This window comes from Larus michahellis, chromosome 9 (assembly GCF_964199755.1).
Source record: "Larus michahellis chromosome 9, bLarMic1.1, whole genome shotgun sequence".
Taxonomy (NCBI): domain Eukaryota; kingdom Metazoa; phylum Chordata; class Aves; order Charadriiformes; family Laridae; genus Larus; species Larus michahellis.
Window position 1 is genome coordinate 30,014,491 of NC_133904.1, and position 26,152 is coordinate 30,040,642.

Sequence of the window (26,152 nt, forward strand, 5' to 3'; positions counted from 1 at the left end):
GGTTCAGGTTGGAAGGCACCTTGAAGATCATCCAGTTCCCAGCCCTGCCCTGGGCAGGGACACCTCCCACCAGACCAGGCTGCTCAGCTGCCCAAATGGGCAGCTTGCTTGTCTCAGGCCATACTGGAAGTATTATGATCACGTATATTTTCTTTTTTTTTTTTTGAAGAATAGTATATAAGTATATATTATTACATATAAATTCTTTTTATTCTGCAGCTCTTTCAGGGCACACGGCTGTTTCTCTGTGGGATTCTGCCACTCCTCTGGGATGGCACCCTTCCAAAGTTGCGCTTGTGATGGGCACTTGATTGCTCTGGTTGCAAACTATGCTGGAGGATTTGTTGGCGGTTAAATCGGGTCTCGGGCCAGCGTGTCTTCCTTGACGACTGAGAGGTGTTTTTCTTCCTTCCACCTTCTCCAGAATGACATAGTTGCCGAGGGAACATTGATAACCGTGCCAGTGCTCAGGGGGGCTGTATTTTTGGAATGAGCGCTTCGGTGGTTACTGCATTTAGCAGAGGAACAGATACTTCACGCTACAAGAGAGGTACAAATGCCAGGAAAAACGAGCCTGTGCATCAGCCAGCTGAACTTGCTGGGGTCTTCCCAGTGTTGTCAGCGAGCCAATTGAGCCGAATACTCAGCTGAACAGCTGTCCGCTGCCCTCCTGGGATTCGTATAATTTAATCCTAAATTTGTTCTTTTCACCTTTCTTCAAAAAGCTTGAGTGTAAACGGTCACCAACCCGTACAAATGGAACAGATCTCCAAAATCTTGTCTTGGTGGGAGACTAAGATAATTCCATTTATGAATGTTTAATGTGGTTCTAATATTAGTGCCGTAGTTGCAAGTCCAGCCCTGCAGTGGTTGTTTGCTGGTGGGGTGAGGGCAGGAGTGACCTCGAGTGCCGTCAGCGAGCTTCCAGCTTGGGAACAGCTTGTGCATTTCTCAGCAGGACTCGCTGCAGAAATATTCACTTTATGCTGTTGTGTTCTTGCATATGTTGGGAGTCGTAACTCGTTTACTTAAAATAGAGATCATCAAGAGTCATAATTAAAATGTGAGAGCTCTTCATATCCTGTTTTCAGCAACCTTTCTCATCACCAACTGCCAGATGGAGTTTAGGTTGATCCCTCTTCTCCTGGAAGCACCCAGTTAAAATATTTGTAAATGTAATTGAATGTTTACAGCTACAGTAAATAATTAAAACCTTATCAATCCAAAGAGGAGCGCTTGGCTTGCAAGACTCCTTCTCAATAGCTGCATGCAAAAATTGTCACCTCACAGTTTGATTTGGTGGTTGTTTCCTAAGGGTGTGTCTTGGATGGGTGGATGGTTGGTTGACCTGTAACAGATTTTTCCCATTTCTGTGTATTTGGTACATGCATCCTTGTTTGATAGATTGAGCCCAGGTCTTGGTCAGGAGGTGCCTTTCGTCTGGCACAGGGGGATCCAACCTTCCCCACACCTAAAAGCCCCAGACCCCATGTCCATGCTGGAAGGGAGAGATTGCTTCCCCTGGTGGGCCTTTGTGGTAGAAGCATGAGAGAGGAGGGGAAAAAAAATAAACGACTGAAGGAGAATAACCTTGTTTGACTTTCAGTAGCTGGCTCGGGAACAGAAACTTCAGAGGGGGGAGGAGGTGAGTGCATTTAAACCAAACCCAAACACGGCCTCTTCATGCCTACGTGCTGGGTCCCCCGTGTCTCTCAAGGAACTGGTGAGACTTCCCCGTTCCCATGAAGGTTCCTCAGATGAGTTCGGCATTTATCAAATGTAAAATTCTTCTAATGGTTTTTCTTCTTTTCCTTGCTTCATAAGAGCCTTGTAAAACACTGTTATTTAAGGCTTCCTTCTGTGATTAATAATGGCATGTAAATGTTTACATTTTGACGGATGTCAGCTTAGGTAGAAAGAGCTGCTCAAGTGGGAGAAGTTGTTGCCGAAGGTATTAATCTTGGGTTCTCAAGATTAGGTGGTTCTCATTACTTTCTCCTCTCGTTTGGAGAAAAATCAAAACCACGATGTGCATCATGCATTGAGTTTTGTGGCACAGAAGTAGCGTATTCTCTTGTCTTTCAAGGCAAGACTTTCAAGTCTTTTAGATCGGGCTGTGTGGCACTGAAATTGCTGCGAGAGGCTTCCTGCTGAAAATAAATCAAGACCCTTTCACTTCAGCAGGAGGTTTTGATTTTGGAGATTCCTGACAGGTTCCTGATGGAAAGGTGCTAAGGCGTTTGGTGATGTTGATGGAACATGGGATTCCAGAGCGTTACTGCAGTTTTATTTGTCTCCCGACAGTGGTTTCCTGTTTGTTCTTGCTCATTAAATGCCTTGATGTTCATACCTCAAGCCACCGAGAGCATCTGCAGTTTCCTAGGGAAGAATGCTCTCGTGTTGTTACTTACAAAATTGCATTTTGTTATTGTAAATTGTATTGTTAATCCCTCCCTTTTTAATTGTTGAACATGGATTTAAGTTCCACTACAGACTCTTGGTTCTTTTATTCCATGTCTTTGATAAGCATTTTATCAGTCATCTTTGTTCTTTCTTGGTATCCCTTGTTCTGCTGGGATGAGGATGGTGGCAGTTAGGTGGGTCTGAATTGATGTTCCACAACCGAGGCATTCCAGGGAGCGCATTCCTCGGGTGGGCCGTGCTGCCCTTCCTCCTCCGGTGAGGAGACCATCCGCTGCTTTGATGGTGCTGCTGCCATCTCGGTTGTGCTCTTGCTTAAATCATTCCTTTGCAGAATCTCTGCTGTTTCAGAGACCAGCGTGCGTTACTTTGCCTGCGTGTAATTCCGCGTTCTATTGTCAGCCCGGTTATACAGCTTTGCAGATTTTCAGGGGCTGGTCTGCACTAGCTGCAGGTGATTATCTAAAGTAAACAGCCAGTTAGCGTACAGCAGAGCTTCTGCAGGGTTCTCTTCTATAGGAGACAAAAATAGACCAAAAAGTGGGTGTATCCCCTTACCTGGCTTTAGCTGTTACACCGTGAGTGTCACCTGCCTGTTTTTATACCTCCAATACTTTCTGAGGGTACACGGGTTCTCTAGACTCCTTTCATGTCCACATTCGCTATCTTTAAACGGCTCTTGCTGGACTGTGTAGCGATGGTTTCCCATTTCTTTGCTAGTTCACGTGGAGCGGTACTAAGCAAGTGATACGCTGCCGGCAGCTTCTCTCCTTCAGCGGCTTCGGTCTCCATTTCCTCAGGCAGCCAGCTGCGCCTACGAGGAGGATCCCCATCGCCGGCACCGTTACCTTTGGCTGCGTCTCCTTCAGCCCTAACGGGAGATGGTCCCTTCTCCAGCACGACCGTCAGGAGGCGAGTGCCCCATTTCACAGGGACAGAGGAGAAAACCTTTTTTTTTTTCCTTTTTTTTTTTTTTTTTTCTACAGGCACTCGGCCCCAGTGTCTGCTCACAGCTGGGCGGGAGGATCACATACCAGGGTTGCTCGGCCCTGTGTGCTTTCTGTCGCAGTCTGGTCCCTTACTACGCCTCTCCTTGGCCAGGAGGGTCTCGCACAAGTAGAGAGGGCAAAGTACCTGACCAGGAACTCAATTTCCCCCCTGGCAGAGAAGGCAATTCAAGGTTTGGTGGTTTGTTTGTTGTTTTTTTTTAAGACCTCCTGTACAGCTTGGTCCCTGAATTTTGAGGTTCAAATACCACTTTGCACCTGAGAATTTTCTTTCCTGGAAATAAAGTATTCCTGGATGCGTTTTATGGGCTCCAGCAAGTTTCCTTCCATACTCTTGCCCTACCAGGGGATGGATTACCAGCGCATGTAAGTCTTAAGTCTGAGATTCACACGCCTGACAAAGGAAAGGGGTGATGGAACGTGGCAGCCAGAAGGAGAGCCAGGTATCTTAGATGTACATTAACAAGGGCTAAAATACGGTGATTTATTGCCAAACCTATTTGGCGGCCTCTTTCCAGTTTAGGCTTGTTGGTTATCAGATACTCGCTACATGTGAATGTAAAATGAAGTATCATACTTTGACAGTTCTTAGCTGGTTGATTCCAGGAAGGATTTCTATGCTTCATTGCTGAAGGCACAGTTCTGTGCATGGGCTTCTCTTGGAGCTGCCACAGATGCCACCGTGAAGCTGTTTAAAGAAGAGCAGCAGCGACTGTTTCCATCTGCAGCACGTTCAGAGCAGCTCAGCGTTTCCCTGGCAGGGACCGGCTCCGCTTCCAGGTGATCTCAGCCCCCTCTGCCATCTCGGGGGGCTCCGTTGCCTGCGATCCCTGGGGAAAGGAACCCATCAGCTGAAAGCCCCGTCCGTCCCTGGAGCTCTGAGACAGTTACACTGCATCTAGTGTAGTCTGAAGCTTTCTGCGATTCACTCCTTTAGCGAAAACAGGGAGGTCTAAGCATTTGCTGATCCAGATGAGAGCAAACACCTAGAGGAGGTCACGTTCCGAGCCTACAGCTACCAGCAGTGACGCTCGTGACAGCGATCTCGGGAGCATCGCTCGTTTGCGGTACTGGTGCCACAGCGACCGCTGGGTAAACGAGGTGATGGTTTCTGCGGGGTGATCCTAAAGCCCTCCCAACTCTCTGCTGAAAATACTTTCCCGTTTCAAGGAAATGACTGTTTTGTTTGTGTTAAGAGTCAGGAATGGGAAATGACGTGAACACTTAACTGTTTTTCCGGGTGTTTTTAAGGGGAGGCAGATTCAGTGTCTCAGGTGTTATTTCCAAAGGCTTTCAGTGTTTTCCATAACCCTGTTAAGCGCTAGAGGGGTGTGTGTGCATATACATATACATGCATCAGAAAATATAAATCTTGCATATCCAGCTAGTAAAATTTTACTGGTGTCTCCCTGTGAGCGTGTGGTAACGCGATTTGATACATTCCCCCTCCCAGTGCTGAACCGAAACTCTCCTCAGGTCTTGTTTTCCCACTGCTGGAATAAATCTGCGATGATAGTGTGTGCGCTGTAATCTCCCTGAAGTAGAAAGAAGTCAAAATTGACGTCTGTCACGCTGATTTTGCCCAAGCACCAGTTTTATCTGCATCTGCTGCGTTCTGCTGCGCGTTTAATCTTTGTTATCGGTGCGCCGCTCCTCGCTTGCCCTTGAAAAAGGAATGGGCCGATGTTTTAGGTGCTGATAACTTTTTGTTACTGATTTCTTTGGTCAAGGTGGTTTTTTTTTAAACAAATTGCTGCTCTTTAAGTCCCTTGACACCAAGCGCTGGGGACGGGGGGGTGGTCTCTGCTGTCTTGTCTCTCTCCCCACAAGCCGTGCGTGGGCCGTGTCCTGTGGGACGAAGGCGTTGAGATTTGGGCTGTAGTGACGCAGTTCCTGGACGGGGGAATTTCTCGCTTCTGGGCTGCTGCAAGGGCCAGGCAAAACACAGTCCTGGCCCAAGGCTGGAACTCCAGGATATGGGGGGAAAAAAAGGTTTGTGGGGTTGTTTGGGTTTTTTTAGTTTTAAGACACTGTCTTTGCGTTAAGGCCTGCTAACATAAAACTGTGGGTATTGTAATAACGTAACAGCCAGGGTTGTACCCCGTGGCGGTTTTATCTCCCTGACTTGTGTTCCATTCCCTCGCCCTCCCTCAAGAGGCAGCAGGTTCACCCATCTCAGGAAAACAGGAATTAACAGCGCAGGTACTAAAGAACGAGAGAGAAGGTCTGAGCCCGCAGCTCTGCCAGGGCAGGAAAACACTCGGGGATTGTCACTGGAGGCACCCAGGTCTCAAACTAGGAACGCTTATTTATTTTTTTTTTTTACAAATGTTAATGTTTGACTGTTTATCATCTGACGTTGAGAGATGACACAATCTCAGTTCTTCTGAGAATCCGACTAAAGTAACATTTTATTGCCCTAGAGAGACTTACTTAGTTGTTTTTTATACGTAAGAAAAAACGTACAGTGATTAACAACTTAAATTCAACCTTTCTCCTTTTTTCTTTTCTTTTTTTAAACACCACTCCTTGCTGCGTGGTTTCTTTGTACTTCCATGCATAAACAGAAAAGTGACCCATAACATGCAGGGAGAAAGAAAGTTTAATTTCCAAAATGTTTTTTATATAGATCAGAGCATATTCCAGAGCCTTATAAAGATTTGTGTACGAATCAAACGCAGTAATAGCGGCCCTTCAGTAGAAATATTTTTAAACTCAACATCTCAACAATGAAATGCCAAGTGAAGGGAAAGAGTTGTTATACGAAACAAGATAAACGTTCACCTCGAATATAAAACTGGCATTTGAGGAAGAGTTTCTGCTACGCAAGAAATCCCTTCTCTTGGCTGGGGGGGAAGGGAAGGTGTAGGGGAACACCGTTGTTGCTATACTTAGTTTAGTCTCTAAAATAGAAAAAAAAGCAGGATTTTATATTAGTGTGCAGCGTGAATTCAACTTCTGTTAAAGCCACGTAATTCACATATTGCATGCATCCCTAAGAAAGGAAAGGATCTGATGATTACAGAACTTCTTTTTATTGTCTGCAACTGGGATACAAAACGGCTGTTGCAGAAATTCTTTCCCCAGGTAAGAAAATGAGCGCTCAACCATAGCTTTGTAATGAAGGAAGGAATGGGAGAATTACTTCTTCACCTAAAATTCATGGTTTATTTCATAGTTTCACTGGTGGAGTCTTTCATTTTTCTTCACTGATTAGTCACGACTCTCCGCCTTGCGGTGGGGATACAGAAGTGTTATGCACCGGCCCCGGCACGTACAACCACAACCCGACTGAAGGTTTTACATAAGACAAGTTTTGCTTTTATAGTGATCACGCACTGATGTGAACGTAAGACTAAAAATAACAAATGTTGCTTTAATAAGGACTTTTTTACAGTAGGCGTAGATATAAAAGTGTTTGGTTTGTTTTGTTTTCAAATTATTTTCACAGGTATCACTGAACATTTCATAGCTGTCTGTTACAGAAGCACCCAAAAGTGCTTTGAGTCTTTCATTTATTATACATAGTTAAAATATATTACACTTCTGAAGGTATCTTAAATCACTGAACGGTTTTGCTAGCGTCTTAATGAGCCAAATGGGAGTAAAAGGCAGTCCACATTCATGATGTGAATATACAGTAAGGTGTTTGCCATCCTATGCACTCATTGCTCATGTTCTCAAAATAACCATGGTGATGAGACCTGAAAGACAAGAATTAAGAACTAAACGCTTCAATTTCACCGAATGAAACATTTAAAAACGAAGAAAAGACACTTTACCCTGTCACAGGCCAGAAAATAAGGTAGAAGGGCATAAATACATGCAGAGTGAGTTTATATATGCACTTCAACAGTGGAAGTATTGCTCTGAGTTTTGATGTAGTCAAAATCTGTGTAAAAAAAAAAAAAAAAAAAAATGACAGTGAAGTGCAGTGTATCTAGTAACTACAGAAGCTGTAAATACTCCAAGCAGTTACCGATCTCACCGCTGGAAAACCTCGACATCGGGACTTTGACGGGGGTAAGTGTGACATTAGCACAAGAGCCACCGGTTTCCAGGGGGCCGAGTTCTGGGCAGCGCAGTTCCGACGCTGCACCGTCAGTCAGGCCCAGCAGCTGAGGGCTCCGAGGCACTTCTGCTTCTGCTCTGGGCAGAATAACTGACCGAAGCCTAGTTTTAGACAAAGATTTAAACTTCCTTGTCCATCCACATAGGGAGCTTTCTACAGACTGGGTGTTGTGACCTCTATAGAGGGAGGAAAAAAAAAAGCCAGAACTGCACTGACAGAGGTTAAAAACAATTAAAACCAGATGAAAGTAGGAAATATGGGGCTAATAAACCTCCTCACGGCACACTGAAAGGTTCACTTTAATTACATGCAGACACCAGAAAAAGTACAAACCTGCAAGTTCTTAGCCCTGAGTTATGCTGCACAAGGCAGAGAGGGATATGGAAAAACATTCGGGCTCCTTCAATTCCAACCTTACGTAACATCAGAATAGTAATTTCTCGGTTCTTAGGCAAGCTGACTTTCTTGCAGGCTCAGGCACCGCTCACAGAACAGCCTTTCCCTGCAGAGAGCTCAGCTAAAGCCTACAGAGCTCAGCACAAATAAACTAACTTCTGAGACTGTTTTACTACCCTGCCACTACACACTGATTTAACTTATTCCTTTTATAAGATTTTGAGGATAGAAGCGTGACAGAAGAGAGCTGTAATGCTGCCTTTCATTAGACAAGCAATTTATCCGTTAAAGAGGAATTATAGTTCAGCTATTTCTTAAGGGCTGTATTAGTTTAGACAATCAGTACTACCCGAACTGCTGCAGGCCTTAGCTTGGATTATCTCAATCATCGCAGAGTGAGAACAGAAGCTTCTGGAAGGTGCTACAGGACAGCCTATACCACATGTATAGGCAATAATAAATAAATAAATAAAAATAAAGTAAATACTTCTCAGATGTTGTACAGCCCAGCTGGTGTGGTATTAACCTCCCTTTTCAATTAAATGCTACACAATCCACTTGTACTGTGTTGTGGACGAAAGTGGTTTCATCTCCTCAAGGGCAAGTAACTCTAGATGAGCAAGTTATATACAGAAGAAGAATCACAGAATGCGTTGGGTTGGAAGGGACCTCTAAAGGTCACCTAGTCCAGCCCCCCTGCAGGAAGCAGGGACATCTTCAACTAGATCAGAATCTTCTCATGAACACTAAAAACGCGCTACCAAAGGAATCAAAGACTGTAAGGACTTCATAGTGAATCTAGAAACAGGTAAGCTGTTGCAGATGTATGAAGTCAAATGGTTTAATACGATAGCTGGCACCAGCGGACACTGGAGTCATTTTCAAAACTAGAGCTAAAGAGAAAGCGAGGATTGCTGCAGGGTCCTCATCAGAAAATACACCACCAGGGGCTCAGGCAAAGACGTGGGCTTCTGGTTAGCAACAAGGGAGTTTTCAAACCATTCCAGCCCAGTCGACTGAGCGTGCGCGTTAACCACCAAGAACTCGCATCTTTTCCCATCACTACCTCACCTCTAGCTATCAGTTTGAAGCTGCCTAGCTCCTTTCCTTTAAATCCTCATTTCTGCCAGGTAGCGGGACAGGAGAAGTGAGTTTAGAGTGACTGCTCTTCAAATCTGAAACAGTTTAGAAAGACAGTCATAACAAATGACATGTGCAACTTATCTTACGCTTGCTAATTTAGGAGCAAGTTACAAATCAGGAAGGATTGTGGAGGGTAGTGGTCTCTCAGGAGGGTTTACAACAACTCATTTCTGCACATTTCAACTGTTTATCAATAAGGTAGCGAATGGAGCCTTTCGGACCAGCTCATCTGGGCTGGAGAGAGAAATAAAATAACAGAAAAGATCCAGGTTCTGCAACTGAGTAACCCTCTATTTCAATCTAAGAATAAGAAACAGCACATTCCATTCAGTTTTACTGGCAGATGACTACAGTTGGCCAGTCATCAAATAAATTAACGTGTAGGGGCCTGTATGTAATAAATATCAACTATATCTGGTCTAAAATATTTAACAGTAACTAATTTACCCCGATATCACTATGGCTGCAAGTTCAAATATAAGTGGAGATGCAAAACAAAACGTAACGCGGTGCTTTGTCTCCATCAAGTTTCCTGCAGCCCCTGGCAAACACAGGAGAAGTTTCCCCAAATGGCAGACGTTGCAAGAGAACATTTACAAAATGCAAAATACTTACCTAAAACATAAGCAGCTACTAACTTTTGATTCACACTTAAGTGGAGGTAGAGAGGCACCAGGGATTCCATTTCCCCCAATGTAGGTAGCATTAGTGCTGCAATACACACTATTCCTAGGAAGACTGTTAGTAAACTAGGTCCCGACGAGGCAGTTCTGTTTTCTGAAAAACAAGATGGTACGGACTGTAAGGAATATCTACCCATTCCAAGCGGTACATATTCTGCAAAAGTGTTTGCGGTGCATTGGAGCTGCAATATTCTGAGATTTTCTTTTCCCTTTGGAGTTTGGAGGGGGTGGAAAACACATCTTAAACCCACCCTCCCAAATCTTCCGCGTTTCGCGACGGGGAAGGCTGCTCCCTGTTCTGATGCTGGAACTTGTTTTCACAAGACTTCCCAAACCCCTCCCTCCTGGAGGAAGGGAGCCTGCCAGGCCCAGCAGCTATATATACACGCTCCTGACAGCTGGATGTTTCAGCAACACTTGAGGTTTCACCATGCATCCCGACTCCATTCCTTGAGATGTTCCTTCAGTGATTGGTAATCAATTAGGAAAGAGCGCTTAAAGGAGCTGCACAGGCAGCTAACTCTGTGTCCACCCCCACAACAAACCTTGGCTACAGCAAGAGCATAGGTTCTTGGGCCAGATGCATTCTCCTCCTTTCTATAGAGGATTCAGGTGTTGACAGAACCACTTTATGTGCCACAAATTAGAAATATTTGAATTTTTCTTTAAAAACGGTGAGAGCGAACCATTCTGACAGTCCAGTGTCACCAGAATAAGGAAATGCAAACTATAGATGAACTGACCTTTGCACTCTTTGTTACACTGTGGTTTAACAGCTGGAACCTACTCAGAGGCACACTGTGTCATCTTGGAAAAGAGCTCTTAACGTGTTACTTGGATACCTCTAGCCAAATTCTTAAGAGCCATTGGCAATTAGCCAATGTTTTTATCCAGTTTTTCTATCCCCAGTGATTAGCAATACGTGTCCTATTTTAATTCCATAAATCTGTCATTTCTAGGTGACAGGTTATAGGCCAAGACTGCAGTCGTTTTGCTTGCTGTTTTTCTGTAAGCGAGCAACATGACGTAGTCAATAAGGTTTTTAAGCATTTGGATTAAGACCAGGATCTGATTGTTCAGGATGGTTCAAACCCTTTGCACCAAAACAACTATCATTGTAACATCTTGTCCTGTGAGCCCAGAGACCCTGTAGGTTTGCTTTAACCACATATCCTACTAATACCCATCTTGAGGGGTTTGGTTGTTTTTTTAGTAAAAGGTGTTTCACCAGCCAACAAACTAGGTGTAAATAGTGAAACGGTTTGGTTTTAACAAAAGGAACACTCTTCAAGCAGGTTCATCTATTTTCTGGAATTAATTTTTGTTCTTGTCATGAAAAATCAACCAGTGACAAGAATATTACAGTATAAATCAGTAAAAGTAACAAGACGACAGACCGTCAAGTCAAGAATCAGTTCCGGTAAAACTTCATACTTTTTATAAAGTCTCCCCCCACCACTTCAATTTTAACTGTTCAGTCCAGGTTTTGCCCAAGATTGTTGATTCACTTCCTCACGTATGAAACGTACAAAGAGTTTTCAGCTAGAAACCGTGCTTTTCTGTACGGGTGAGACAGACAAAGGCGATGGCGCAGAACAAGGAGCACTTTAGAAGATGTTTTGGCAATATTTCCTGCTCATCAGGAAATGGAAGATTAGGGGTTTGGAACAAACTCAGAAGGGGCATATGTTCTGAAAGAGCCCAAGGGAAAAAAATAACTACCATCCTTTTACAGATAAATTCCCCTTGTCTGCAACAGAACTTCTGCACCAGAGAAATAGAGGATTTACTCTCTAAGGTATGACATGCAAACCTGGGGCAGCAAAGGGTCTCAATTCATCCAGACAGCGTAAGCCAAATAGCCATACTTTGGGTTCTTGGGCACTATCATTCCCCAGCGAGAAAGACAGCAGCCTTACAGGTAAGTAAAAAGAATTATTTTAAAATTTATTTTAGTCTAGGCTTTCTAGTCACTTCAGCTATTCATAACCCATTCAGAAGACAGAAGGGGTAAAAGATTTCAGCTACCTGGTTGACACAAAGTCTGCTCAAAAAAGACACTTTCAGCCAGGTGTTCTTTTATTCGTTTTTCTTCCTCTTCCTTTTGTTGTTGTTGTTCCTTTGCAGATGGAAGTAGTGTAGCAATAATCTCCTTTTTCCCTAAGGCTTTCCTCTGGCTCTGCTCAGACACTTGTAGACGGAATTTATCTATCACGCCATAGTAAGAAGCCCGAACATCTCTGTGACGAATCACACTGCAGAGGAAAACAAGGTTTTCAAACAGAGGAACTAATAAAAAGCACGTCTCCTGCGGAATTATGCCCTGCATCCCGATGTTTCCCCTCCTTCCCCATACGCTGCCATAGCACAGACCCCCATTCCCTCCTCCATCACTCAATGTTCTTGAAGATTTGATCTTGCCTTCTCTTTCCTCTCCCTAAGTTCGCTCTGGTTCTCAAATATACCTGCTCCCATTGGCTGGCCAAAAAGAACAGTTCATTATTTATCTCCATAATACCTTTGCCTCAATCTGAGGCCTAGCTGCCAATTTGCACGAAACATCAATCATCTGAAAGATGCCTCCTCCTTTATCCCTGTTGTTTGATGCTGGCCAATGATTTAAAAAAGTACGGGGGGACTGGAGTGGACGGGGAAGGAAAGAAGTAAGACTGCTGAATACCTGGAGAGACGATGGCGAAAGTCTAGCTGCTTGAGAAAACCAAGCCCAGAGCTTTACAATTATACCCCCTCAGAAGCAAAACTCATTCCCTCTACATTCAAGAGTCAGCTAGATGTAAAGGGATCTTCAAAATCAGAAGCCCACCATTAAGAGCACGTAGCAGCGCAGTAATGACAACTACGTATCCACATAAACGTTTCTCACCTGCCTTTCAGTGAGTAAATCTGGACATCAACAGCAGAGCTCCAGCAGAGCTCCGCTCATCAATCTAGCTACCTCGAGCGCGTTTCACAGCCTGCACTGAAATGCACGATGCCGCAGAGGCTTCACCAGCTACCAAGAGCCGGGGCGGGTGTAGCTACACAAGCTGCAACTACAACTCGGACTGCAGCGTAGGCATATTCCCTGAATTATAGCTCGAGACTCGGTTATTTTCTTGGTAAGCCTTCTCACTGACCAGCAACCGCTCTGTTGCTCCACTGTTTTGAATACATCGGCCAAGATGGCTTCAACAGCAAACCAGGGTGATAGTTGCTGCATTCCTTCTATTTTTATGTCATTTCATGGGGAAAATTGTACGTGGGACCTACAAAAGGCAGTTTTAAAATAACACTGATGAAAGGCAATAGAGACCTCTGAGCAGCTCAACTGCCTCCTCTCTGCATTTATCATTCATTATGAAAATACATCCCTAGCATTAAAAATGCTGTAACATTTAGGTTTTGAAGTTGTAGGCTCTTAGGGATAATATGGATTAATTATTTTTCCAAATTGGAAACTTTTTTTTGTGAAAGGTAAGGTAACATTTCTAAGGTAACAATAGCTAATCTGAAAAAATACCTACATATAACTGATTTGGCTTCAAGAAGGTTGCCATCTCCTGAGGGGGAAAAAAAAAAATGATTCTACCCTTAGTAACACAGGATAGCAGCCTTAAAATTGCTTCAAGAAACCTATCTTTGTGATAATATATACATTAAACTGCTGCAAGAAACAGATTTTTGCGTTTCAGTCTTCATTTAAAGGAACTATATCACACCAAGGTACCTACAAACATTAACACATAGCCAGTGATTGTAACTGCTGTCTAGTCTGAATAGACTATTCAACAAGGAAACAGAGACCAAGTCATCCCCCAAGCGAGAAGCCTGCAGGAACGTACATAGTGTTACGTCACGTCCGCGGCAAAAGAGTGTGCTTATGACAGGCTTTCAGCAAGCTGAGTGTTGGCTGGGCAACTGCCTTCACGGAAACAAAAGGCTTTACCCCCCCCGCCCCATCCTAATTCATACAAGTCTCAGCACATCAGAACAACAGATTCAAGCCTTTATTTCTTCCCTTAACACTTCCTTTTAAATTTTTGTGTCTACTCTTAGTATCAACCTAAGCAGAATCTTTACATAACGCTGTGCTATGAGAACACGCGTCTGCTGCCAAGCAAAGAGATGTTTTCTGCAGACCCTTATAAACAGATACATTCTCCTGTTTCTTTTTCGAGACCATTGCATAATTGGAAGCTCTGTAGAATATCTGTTTATCTGGCAAATGGCCATACTTGCATAGTACTGCTCATATCCTAGCAGTAAACACTGCCCTTAGACAGCAACTACTGGAACGGGATGGGGGTTTTGTTGCACAAAAAAATCCCTTGGAAACATGCATAAGCCTTATTTTCCTTTATTTAATAAAAGACATTTGTTTAAGATGAACTAGATGTAATCACGCTTGTGTACATGTCTGCTAAAGACAGGAATAGCGCACTGATACACGGGTATATCCTGACCTGTTTTGTTCCATTTTTAGGATTGTTGCCCCTGCCCACTGAAAATTCTAGTTCCATGTTTTAAAATTCCTTTCTATTTGGTGAGTCCTTGGAATTTTCCAAATTACACCTGAGGAGAACAGTCTACAGGAAAGAGCCGTTCCCCAAGCACCGTATTATTTATCTGACAAAAGAGGGATCATTCAAGAGCAAGGTTTTTTGCATACAGCCATTTTTTAGCCAGAGATCCCAAAAGGTGTTTTACAGTTTGCAAATTTCTAGTCAGAAAGCTCAGTCTGCTCTTTTACGTACTTCATACTTTCTTTAGCTATATCTGTACATCAGCACAGAAATAAGGTGGCAAATGGAAGACGAAAAAGCTGGTTTAGCTTATATACCTACTCTACTTTGAGCTACAGCAGCCTACACACCTTATACATTATTGTGGTCACTTAACTGGCCTTCATCTTTTCTCTGGGCTGGGAGCTGCCAGGAGAAACAGGTAAAGGGGAAGCAGAGAGATCTGAGAACGAGAGAGGCGGGGGGGGTGAAAGGTAGGCAAAAGTACCTTCATTAAACATGGCCCGGGAAAGTGCGCTCAGCAGAACTGCATGCATTTTCATTTTGCCCATCTGCAAACAAATATTTCTCACTAAGAAATCCCAACCCTGGAGGTCTTGCTTTTCTTGTTAGAAATAATAAAAAAGTACGCAGAGGAGGCTCATATTACCCTCACTGCTGATTTACAAACCATACCACAGGATGCATTTACTACCATTTCATTTATGCCTCAAAGCAAAATTAAAGGAGGAAATATCTCCAATGTTGGAGCATCTCTGCCCTAGAGTGAAAGAAGAGCAAAGACCAGATGGCCACAAGCATGTAAGAGATTAGGAAAATATCGTAACTTTACCCAACTTAGTTTATACTACGTCCGCTGTCATTTACTACGTCTTAAATACTAAATAAGTTAAGGTGATCAAGTATCATACATTTGAAAACCAAACCAAACCAACAGCTTTTACTTACATATCAACACAGCACTGAGGCTTCACAGAACCAGTAGCATCAACCACCGCATATTTATTTGGAGTTGTACAAAGAACTGCAACAAAAAGGGCAACAGTGGTAACAAATCACGAATTAATACCTCACCAACTTCATCAACAGATGCATATAAAGACATGAGTTTGGTTTTGTCACAAATATGATTTCTTACAGGAATTATAATTGGACTGTTCAAGATCACCAACTAACCCTTAAATAGAACTTAACCTAAGAAACCCACCTTTGAATTTTAAGGCAAACTCATAGGGGTTATATAGAGTCAACACCTGCTTGTGTGTTGACTGGTCATCTGCATAAAATATAAGTTCTGTAGGAAAAACAAAAACAGGAAGATTTCCTTCCACTAACTCTGGCTGTCTTTTTTGTTGCTGCATTGGCACTGAATCCTCCTTGCTGCTTCTTGTGTTCTTATGAGTTTGTATCCTCAGAGACTTCAGATTTTGAATCGTTTAAGAATTCCAAAGCATTTTGGCAATTCTAAAGGAAAAAAGGGGAAAAAAAAAAAGAGAAAAAGCAAGAAGATTATTTCCATAAGTCTATACTAAACTGAGGCAGTCAACAAAGGTGTAAAAATATAGAACTTGAAGATTGGTTATGAATCTACCTTTACTTAAGTTCCTTCAAAAATACAGAAATAGAAAAAAGATATTTGCATTGGGTTTCCAGCTATTTATCAAACTGCTGTAGAATAAACGGATAAGCACTTCTTCACTGTATCGCGGCAGCATTTTGGGGTCCCGGTCCATGACAAACGCTGCTTATGCTGGCTCTTTGCAACACAAACCAACCACCAACAAAAAGATATCCCATCCCTGCCTCAGAACACTAACACTTGTGAAAAAACAGAGCAGAACTAAGGAAACACAAAGCCAAAAGGCAGCAGTAGTCACCGTTTAGGCAGGAATCTCTCTGCAGTGGTGACCTTCCCGGATGAGGTCTAACAACTCAGGTATCTGCTCACATAGGCACTGAGGTATGTCAAATCCCAGGGATTCAGAACAAAAGAATGGGGAACAGCTTCACGCCTTGTTTAAACTAAACTCTCATTACAATTGCATGGTAGTTACAGGCAACGAATTGAAAAATAACCGGGATGAATAATACCAAACAGATCTGGGATTTACTATTTGATTAAAAAATAAGCCAGGTTTTCTACCACCGCTGTCTCTAACTCAAGTATAACCATCGTAACTCTCCCTCTGCCACTCCCACAGTTTTGTTTTATTTTGAGTGACATTCCAGAACTAAAACCAGAACCCATGACCCGATCAAGCAACAATCCCAAACGTATTTCATAAAATAAAATTAAGGCCAGACTCCTCAGCACACATACCGCTGGCTTTACACACCACAGACAGAACAAAGTGAAACAGCTACATATATTTCCCCCTCAAGAGCACCGTATTTTACTGTAGCTCCCATAGGTTAATTAGCAAACTGAAGGTCTCCTTTGAGGCTTAACTTTATTCTATAGTACAAAATATTAAAAGAACAGAAAGTTCCTATTGACTCATTAGCTGTAATTTCCACTTCCAATGAAGCTTTATAAAACAACATCCATTTCAGCTGTTCTCCAGTCCAATAAACTGATCTGGTTGCACCTTATGAAGTTTAGTTTCTGAACTTCCCAGCAGCGGACAGCCCTGGCATTATGAACAATCAAAACCAAATGCTTATTTTTGCATTCTAAACGTCATGACGTTCACACTTCCAAGCACCAGATACATGTTTCATACTTGGAACATGACACGAGTTTAGGTGTTTACTAGAATATATCTGTCATATCTTCAGATTTACAGGCTCTGATTCTTATTCAAAAACTAAGCTTTTAAGTATATTTAGTTTTTAAAATAGCAAATCGTCCCTGTAGAATTTAAATTCATGGCTCTTACTGGTATGTCTTTCCCCAAGATCCAGTTTCTTTTCAGAGCACAGGTTTGTTTCCACTTCACTGAAATGCTACTAATAATATTCTGAAAACAAATCCCCAATGATAGTGTTCCAAGCTGATGTTCTGCTACCTTATTAAGAAGGGTCTAGAAAAAGAAAGAGCTCTGTAAGTGGCAATTTGGGTTCCAAGCGCTTCTTAGAATTTTGGTAAATCCCTTTTGTTTCATGAGAATTAACAAAGTTTAGAAGCACTTTGTGCAGCAAGTGTACGCATTATTCCTTCAACAACTTTATGTACTATTGCCAAGCGAGATTCCCAGTTCCCTTCAAATATATTACGACTATATGAAGAGCTAATGTGGAAAAACTGCCAGCTCACAGGAATGCAAAATAACAACTTCTGAAACTTCTCATAGGCAGAAGATTAAGAATTTACTTTTTTCTTAACAAAAGTTAGCTCAATGCAGTATTCAGTAAACATACATACAAGAATAAAAGATTCTCATATATCTGCACTGCATGCATTAAGTGTACCAGAAATTAACGCAATCTTTGAAATTAACAAAAGGTTTTTTTTTTCCCCCCCTAATAAATGTTTTAAACTACTGTACAACCAATAGGTAACTGCTGCTAGATATTTTAAGTGACTATACTTAATGACATTTTAAAAAGATTATTTATAATAATTCGTATTATTCTGATTTTTTTTTCCAAACACTGCACGTTTCATTCTAATTCCTGGCGTCATAGCACAACTCCAGTTTCTTCAGCTCAGCCAGTGGCACAAATCACAACATCAGTGGAGGTATGGACCACTAAGCCTATTACCAGGCTCATTTTCCTTACGCATCCATCGAAAACAGAGCGCGCAAACCTCCCAGGATTCCACAACTTGCAGATGGATAAGCCACCAATCTTCAAAGAAAAAAAGTATACCACATTTATTGTTTCCCTTTCTTATTTAACTTGGCTGGGTAAGAAGTTACCACTCAGACTGGCAGAAGTAAAACCTGGCAAACCCAGGCCTGCAGCAGCCACAGCTGACACAGCAGTGTCATTCAGGATATCAACCTCTGGATTTCTAAGCAAGCAACCAGCATCCTTTTGAGACAAGCATTTTGGCTTAAAAGTCACCTTGCTGGGATATCTCACTAAGTAATATTAGTAAAAGTACTTTTCCCAAAGACCGCATTATAAACTACACATATGCTGGGGAAATTTGATGGTTTAGCACTAATAACCGCCTACTTTTCACACAGCACTCATCAACAAGAAACTGTAAAGACTTTTACAGAGAAAATCTCTATCATCAGAACTTCTCTGCAGAGACGAGCCCTAAAGCAGCGCTCCTGTAAACGTTCAGAATAAGGCTACGCAGCCTTTGGCACCCCAGCCAGTCCATTTAAAACTTGAAAAAGTTGGCCGCCGCTCTTCTACACTGTGCACGGCAACGCAGCGGAGTCTCACCACCACCACTAAGCCTTGTAGTCAACAGGCACCAGGACTGTTTGCAGAACACAAAGGTAAGCACAAACAAATCCTTACAAAACTGAGATCTGTGGTCTCAAGTCTGCGCAGATGGGCTTCTCCTGGTACCGCCACCGAAACTCCCCGCAGCTGCAGGAATCTGCCAAATGTAACGCTCGTTACAGGACTGGGGCCAGAGCCGAACACCTGAACAATGCCAGCTTGCTTTCCAATGCTCTTTGAAGTCCAGTCAAACAATTGTCACTACTTTTTTTTTTTTTTTTTTTTTTAAGCACAATAAGGATCTTTCCCCCCTGAAGTTACTAAATATATACTGCTGGTGTCACAACAGCACACACTGATCTGCCAGCGTTTCCTTTGAAATCCCTTCCTTCATAAATCTAAGTCGACAGAGAAAAACACCAAGTGAAACGTAACTTCTCTCTAGGGTCAGAAATAACACCAATTGCGATTTGTTTTTGCTTAGCAAGTATCTGCTGAAAAAAATAAATCAAGTGAGGAAGTTTTTTGTTCCCATTTCAACTTCCAACAGCCTCATCACCATGGCTTCTGAATGCATTTGTTGGCTGTTTTGTTTTTTTTTTACCCTAACAACTGCAAATAACTCTACAGAATGTCATCTGGTAAACACTTTATTCAGAAGATAACCTCTTTACAGTCATAGTCTCCACATTCTCCTTTTAAAAAATGTCTTAATTACAGTGTAATCTATTTTTGTTATATCTCATAATCTACCCTCTAAATCCACACAATAAGCCTTTCTACACTATAGACTCAATAAAATTGATGTCTTTTGAACGCATATGTACAAAATCATCTTACAAAATCACAAAGTCATCTTCAAAATTCCCTCCTCCTACATCAAGCACTGCAATTACTTTAAGCTACATGCAAATACAGCATACGAGCTGGAGCAGATCTGTTAACATTTTGTGTCTCCAGAAGTTGTTTTTTTTGAGGCCTTAACGTGCACTTACGCCAACCAATGTTTAAACTACCTGCAATTATTTGGGAGAGTCATCCAGCAATTAGAGCAGGGCCCCAGCAGCCAGGATGGCTGGATTCCATTATTGCTAACTCTGTCACTGACACTCCATGACCTTGAGCAAGTTGGTTAACCTCACCTCAATTTGCTAATCTATGAAGGCACATATTCTGCAAGGTATTTAAGTAGGCGGAAAGTCGCATTTAAACTGGCAGAACTACTCTGACACTTTGCAAAGCCTGGGCTGAAACATGCTACTGTTTACCTCTGTAGAGTGATGAGAAATGTAATTAGTAACTGTCTCCAGGATGCTGTAAAATGAAACAGTCTCAGAGCGTTACCTATTAGCATGGATGACAACAACACGCATAAATTTTGCTGTCAGTATCAGCATGATTTATTAGGACCACGTTATTTTCCCCCCTTATTTTTTCAAATGCTGAAAAGGTAGCAGTAACAAAAAAAAAACCCCACTAATATTCAAATGCATTCTTCAAATGCAACTAAGAGACATGCAAAAGCAGGGCAAAACAAAATAACAGCTGTGTGTTGTTTCTGACCCATTCTACTGTAATGCTCGGAAGAATCTTATGGAAGACTTTCAAGGGCACATCTGCTTTCGTCTCTATTTTCTCACTTTCAGGTTGTGTTTAACACACTAAACTGGCTGGGTTTTTTAAGCGTGTACCTTGCTCGTCAGCGCTACGCGGCCTTTCTCCCCGTCTCAGCCCGGGTTCAAACACTCGGCTGAAGCGCCAAGATGCCACAGACGAACCGAGGAAAACACTCGTTCCTCAGGGAACGCCGGGACCGAGGGCATTCCGCTGCGACCCTCAAAGCGCACCTAGGGACGGCAGAGCAGGGCAAGAACTGCACCCGCTTAATTGATCCTCTTTGTTCTCCGACGAGGAGCCGCAGAGATAAAGGCTGAGGCATCTGCGCCCTGACGGCCTCTCCCCGCAGCCCTGCCCCTGGCGATAACCCAGCCCGCCCCGGCCCGCGCTCCTTCCCCACCGCCGGCCGCCCCGCACTCACCCCGGGCCGCAGCGGGGCACGGCCCGCCCGCCCCGCTCCCCGCGGCCCAGAGCGGCCAGGCCGGGCAGGCGCCACCGGGGCCTGGCAGCGCGGCCGCCGCCCCGCTCCTCCGTACGGCCCTGCCGAGGGAAAGGCCGGCAGGCTCTGCCGGGGGAAGGCGCCGCGCTCCCCGCCAGGCCCGGCCTGTCAGGCCCCGCACTGCCCGGTAACCGCGGTGGGGGTGTCTCTCCTCCCTCCCGCCGCGCCCCGTCCCGGGGGTGTCGCTCGGCCCCCGCCGCCCCGAACTCACCCCCTCCGGGGCCGCCTATTGTCCGCCCCCCCGCCGGCCGCCCTCGCCGCAGGTAGCGTCGTCGCTATGGCTGCCGGGACGGCGGCGGACAGCTCCCCCCCCCGCCGGCGGCCATCGCCAGACGTCACCGCGCCGCGCCCCGCCCCGCCGCCACACCCCGCCGCCATGTTGGCCCGGCAGGCCGTGAGGTGAGGTGCCGGGGCTGTCGCCGCCATGGGGGCCGCGTTCCTCGGTGGCTGCCCCGCTCCCCGCCGGGAGGCGGCATGGGGCCCGGTCCCCGCCGGCAGCTCTAGGGCCGGGCTGGGGACACCGCTGGCGCCGTGGGGAGGGGGTGAGGAGCACCGCCGGCCTGCGCTCCCTGGGCGGCGAAGTGATGGGAGGCCCAGCGACGGGGAGCGGGGGATTCTGTGACCGGCCTGCTCTCCTCTCCTGCGGGAAGGTGTTTTTTTAAGAGTAATTTATGTTATCTAATGGTTTCTGAGGCATAACGCCTTCCCGAAAGGGCTGGTGGGCCTGCTCATTGTAGTTGACCTTGGGGCTGCTGTGTGCCCTGGCTCGCAGGCCCCAGGCCTGGCCTCAGGTTCCCTTCAGGTTCTCTTACCCCTCTGGGGCTCCACTCGCAGAGGGTGGCCGGGCACCGACAGTCCCCGGCAGGACAGGATGCCTGGCACTCCACGGCTGAATGAGGGGTGAAGCTGGTAACAGGTACAAGGCACATTCGCGACCACCTAATCACACAGTAGCACAGCTTAAATGGCCCATGTTGTCTCTGCAAACTGTTTTTTTTTATTTACTTAATGCATTTTTATTAAAGTAATCTACTCATGGACTTTAACTCATTTTATGCAGTATCTGCTGTTTATCCAGAATTCCAGATCTTATGCAGTATCCACTATCTGTCCAGAGGGCTGGAGCCCCTCTGCTGTGAGGACAGGCTGAGAGAGTTGGGGGGGTTCAGCCTGGAGAAGAGAAGGCTCTGGGGAGACCATCGAGTCCCTTCCAGTCCCTGAAGGGGCTCCAGGAAAGCTGGGGAGGGACTCTGGATCAGGGAGGGGAGCCATAGGACGAGGGGGAACGCTTTCAAACTGAAAGACGGGAGATTTAGATGAGATCTGAGGAAGAAATTCTTTGCTGTGAGGGTGGTGAGCCCCTGGCCCAGGTTGCCCAGAGAAGCTGTGGCTGCCCCATCCCTGGAGGTGTCCAAGGCCAGGCTGGACGGGGCTTGGGGCAACCTGGTCTGATGGGAGGTGTCCCTGCCCAGGGCAGGGGGTGGCACTGGATGAGCTTTAAGGTCCCTTCCAACCCAAACTGTTCCATGATCTTTGTTTTTTTTGTTTCCTGACTTGGTCTTTTAAGCCCTGTATAATTAAAAAAAAAAAAATAAATGCAGCAGCATAATCGCCACCTAAAATCAGTCCCAATTTTAAGATTATTAATGCAGCAAAATATTTTTGTTGCAAGTCAGGTGAATAATTAAGATTTATATTAAGCCATCCAGTCAGCAGGATTGCAAAGCCTTTATCCACCAGTGAAATGAACACATTTCTATGGTGAAATAAACACAGCAGCCATTAGCATTTCACAATAACATCATGAAACAATCCGGGACAGGAAGTAACGTATTTAATCATGGAAGACATTAAATAAATTTTTTTAAAAAATTCCTTATGTAACTTAGCCAAGATGCGTGTATTAACACTCATCTTTTTCCCAGTACTTCCTTCGGCAGGTCTCATAGTTGCTAGTTTCAGTCTTGCAGCCACAAATTACATAATTTTACAGTTAAATTATTATATATAGAAATTACAACCTTGTCAGAATTTCTGAAAATGCATGCAGTGAAAACTAGTAAAATACTGTTTTTGTTTCTTGACAAGTGTAAATCAGCTCATTGAATTTAACATCCATGTTTAAAAATAAACTGGAATTCTTGTTTTTAAACACTATCAGACTTCAGCCTTCAGGATACATTCAGAAAATTACTATGTTTTTACTGAGTATTAATCAAATGTAGGGTGTTTCTGGTTGTGGAAACCTGTCTCAGGAAAAGCAGCAGACATAAACATGCTTCAGAGATATTCAAATTAATGATAAACAGAATGATCGAAATAGAAAAAACATAATTTAAAATGGCTAGACTTAGAAGCACATTAATTAGACAAGTTGATATTTTCAGGTTCATCCAGCTCACTTACAAAGAAAGTTCAGAATCCATAAAAGCAGGTTTTAGGTTTCCCTTTATAAGTTTCCCAGGATTCAACTTTGTTTTTTCTGTCACACGTTTACATCCACTGGCCACCTGTTGAAAATTGGAAATCACACTGGTCTCCTTCCTCTTCCACCCATCTATCACTGCAGCTTGTTTCTGGGTTATTTTGTTATTTTAAAAGCCCTGTGCTAACTCCAATTAAATGTGAAAACCATTGCATGCATCCGAGTGGGAGTCATGTTTGTCTGTCCTTGTTGCTTGTGCCTGATGCCTCGGTGAGCACAAAACCCACATCCCTGACAGTTGTGCAATGATGTGCCCATGAGAGAGATTATGCCCCAGCCCAGACTTTAAGGTACAGATGTGCCATCACTACGTAACCAGCCCTGGCACACGCAGAAATGTTACAGAGCTGTTTGATGAACGCACCGGTGCCAAGCTTTTTGGTTTGGGGCATGCACAAAGCCTGGCTCGGCACAGTCCTGCTGCTCTTCTCGCTGCCTTGCCAGTGTGGCTCTGTGCTTTACGTGGATGAAAATCTTACCGAGAGGATGTCTGTGAGCGTGCCCACGTGCCACGTGTAGGGGTAGACTCTTCTGCAGGGTGGGAGGTGGAGGCTACTGCCGTGTGTGGCGGTAACTAGAATTAGATCTGTGGGAAGTTCTCCCCTTTATCATTAGGTTATTTTGCTTTCTCCTTCTCGGGCTCCTTTATTTTTCCTGAATAATTAATTACTTCTGGGATGGGAGGCAGATTGAGGTTGCAGTCCTTGTTATGATGCTGGTAGAGCAGGGAAAAGATGAGAGGAAAAAATGTGGATGAAGAAGTCAGAAATACAAATGCAGAGGAGCAGAGACATAAAATGCAGTAGAGAATCTGCAACAAGTTAGGTCGCTTTAAGTGTGATCTGAGGTGTAAAAAAAATCTCTTGCTGTAGCTAATGTTTGGTCCTCTGATTTTTTACCTACCTTGGAAACCACTGCGAGTTACCTAAAAGTATTGGCTAGGCTTCTGTTACATAAAGTATTGCCTCCTTGCAGCACGAAACCTGAGCCGAGGCTGCGGGTATGGAATGCTCCTGAATGACTCTATCATGGTTTTGGTTGCTGTGGTGATTATCCCTCTGTTTAAATACTTTCTGTGGGAGATTCTCAACTCGTTTAGCATGGAGAAGATTTTCTTAAGTTGTGGGAAACACAGCGTTATGCCCGACTCCTGTAATTTTCACACTTGATCAGCAAAAAATTCTGCTTTATCTGGCATGGCGTAAGGATGTTGTGTAGTACTTAGATACAGAGGGCACGGCAGTGGCGTTCTGTGTTTGCTGTAAGACTGGCACATGTGTGATAGCGGTGCGGCTGGAGGGGCTGGCTGCAAACACTCTGGGGGGGGACCTCCTTTAATGAACTGTCAGGCTGAAGCAGTTAAGACAAAATAAACTGCATTTTTACAAAGTCTGATAGGAAAAGAACTAGCGCGCAGACAGGAGAGAGCGAAACATTTTATATATCTGAGTTTTGCCTATAGCTCTTACTGCATGTAATTGGTAATCGCGAATGTTCTTTGTGTGATATTTTGTTTTTCTTGACAGTTGCCGTCTCCATGGCACAACATGGCAGATCCTCTTTGACTTTGAAGGAACTCAGGAAATGGAGTGACGTATCTGCATTTCCATTCACGCCCGTGTTGTGTTGTTTTTATCTTGTCTTTCTGTAGACAATTATTTGAGTTTTCTTTCTAATTACTACTAATATATTAAGTCTTCATAAAAGATTTTTTTTCCATTTTAAAAGGCTATCAAAAGAAACAAAATACTGCATTCCAGCTACCACCTTAAAGCAGCGTACATGTTCTGACTTATAATAGAAGCAGGAATTGCTCAACCTAAACTGTCCAAGCTGTTCTTGTAACTCCAATTCACCAGTAAAAGGTTGGGTTTTTTGACTTGCTTATGTGGCAGCTTTTCAAATTTCCACCCCCTAGTGGCAGCGTGCTGTATTCCCATTTCGTGTCGCTAGGGACTTCAGCGCACTAGCATGCATTTTTTTGTGTCAGAGGTTAGACTGTTTGTTTTCATGACTAATAACGTGGACCTTGGGAGCCACATATCTAAGCACCGTTGAGGAAATATCTAGAGCTCTGTTAAAGTGTAATCCCTTTCAGGACATGCCTGTACAGGAGAGTGAAGGCAGCTCCAAGCATGCTCTGCCCGTGCTCCACGCTGGCTGGAGGCAAGCCACTGCCACCTTACAGGTCATTTAGCTCTGCTCTGCCCCTGCTAACGAGTCCCTGAGATGTGCCCGTGGTCACAGTGAGCGCCGCGTGCCAGACAACTGTATGTGCTCTATAAATATAAAAAGATAAAATGATTTGGGGAAAACATAGCCTGAAGCATAGCTGTCTTTAAAATACTACATGTAAACAAAGGCAGGTTTCATGCATGCTCTTTCTGGAGAGCAAGGCCAGCGTAATATCTGAGCAATCATTCAGGTCCCTCTCAGAGCTTGCGCGACACTTCAGACAGGTATCGGGGTTCGCTTCCTTGTACTCCGTGTCTTATGGTTCTTCCTGACGTATGCCTTGCTCCATGAAGCCGTATGAAAGAAGCCATAATTGAGTCTTAGACACCATGGTATTTATAATCATTTAGAAACCTCAGAGAGAGGAAACACTGAGAGTTTTATAGGCAGTCATCATCTTTATGAAGTGTAGGATCTATTCCTGCGTCGTCTGTAGGACCCTGCTGAGAATCTCCATTGTCCCGCTGCAAGCCCAGCGTGGGCTCTGCTTCTTTCAAGGATGTGCGCATACATCTCTTAGAAATAAGCAGTTATGGTTGTTTCATTAGACCTCTAATAACATCTCTATTTCATTTTCCTTCCAAAGATGTTTACTTCAGTGTTGACACATATTTATAATGTCATCACAAAAGTAAGAGGCTATCCTGTCAGATTTACAGCTATTATAAAATACGATGCTATCTGCATACAAATGGATGGTAGGAGCCCTACAGACATTTCCCCT

At 44.0% G+C, this 26,152-nt stretch overlaps 2 protein-coding genes across 10 annotated transcripts in view; one reads left to right on the top strand and one right to left on the bottom strand.

Annotated features, from left to right (window-relative positions):
- Positions 1–5,718: 5,718 nt before the first annotated feature.
- MOSPD1 (motile sperm domain containing 1) lies at positions 5,719–24,257 on the bottom strand. 8 transcript variants are annotated; one of them, XM_074599901.1, is made up of 7 exons: positions 20,920–21,033; positions 15,453–15,709; positions 15,194–15,269; positions 11,751–11,977; positions 9,655–9,816; positions 8,968–9,071; positions 5,719–7,132 (listed from the first exon to the last, which is right to left on the bottom strand). In XM_074599901.1, exons 2-6 carry the CDS (start codon positions 15,604–15,606, stop codon positions 8,992–8,994), a joined length of 699 nt encoding a protein of 232 aa, XP_074456002.1. In that variant the 5' UTR covers positions 15,607–15,709; positions 20,920–21,033; the 3' UTR covers positions 5,719–7,132; positions 8,968–8,991. The 8 variants fall into 8 exon arrangements, with proteins under 8 accessions (XP_074456002.1, XP_074456003.1, XP_074456004.1 ...); XM_074599902.1 differs by lacking the exon at positions 20,920–21,033 and adding an exon at positions 20,631–20,872; XM_074599903.1 differs by lacking the exon at positions 20,920–21,033 and adding an exon at positions 20,284–20,458.
- The window catches only part of LOC141748218 (integrator complex subunit 6-like), a 67,882-nt gene continuing 62,794 nt past the window's right edge, over positions 21,065–26,152 (top strand). For both annotated transcript variants that reach the window (XM_074599889.1, XM_074599893.1), the window contains exon 1: positions 21,065–21,107. The gene's annotated coding sequence lies outside the window, so the exon portion shown is untranslated. The remainder of the gene's footprint in view (positions 21,108–26,152) is intronic.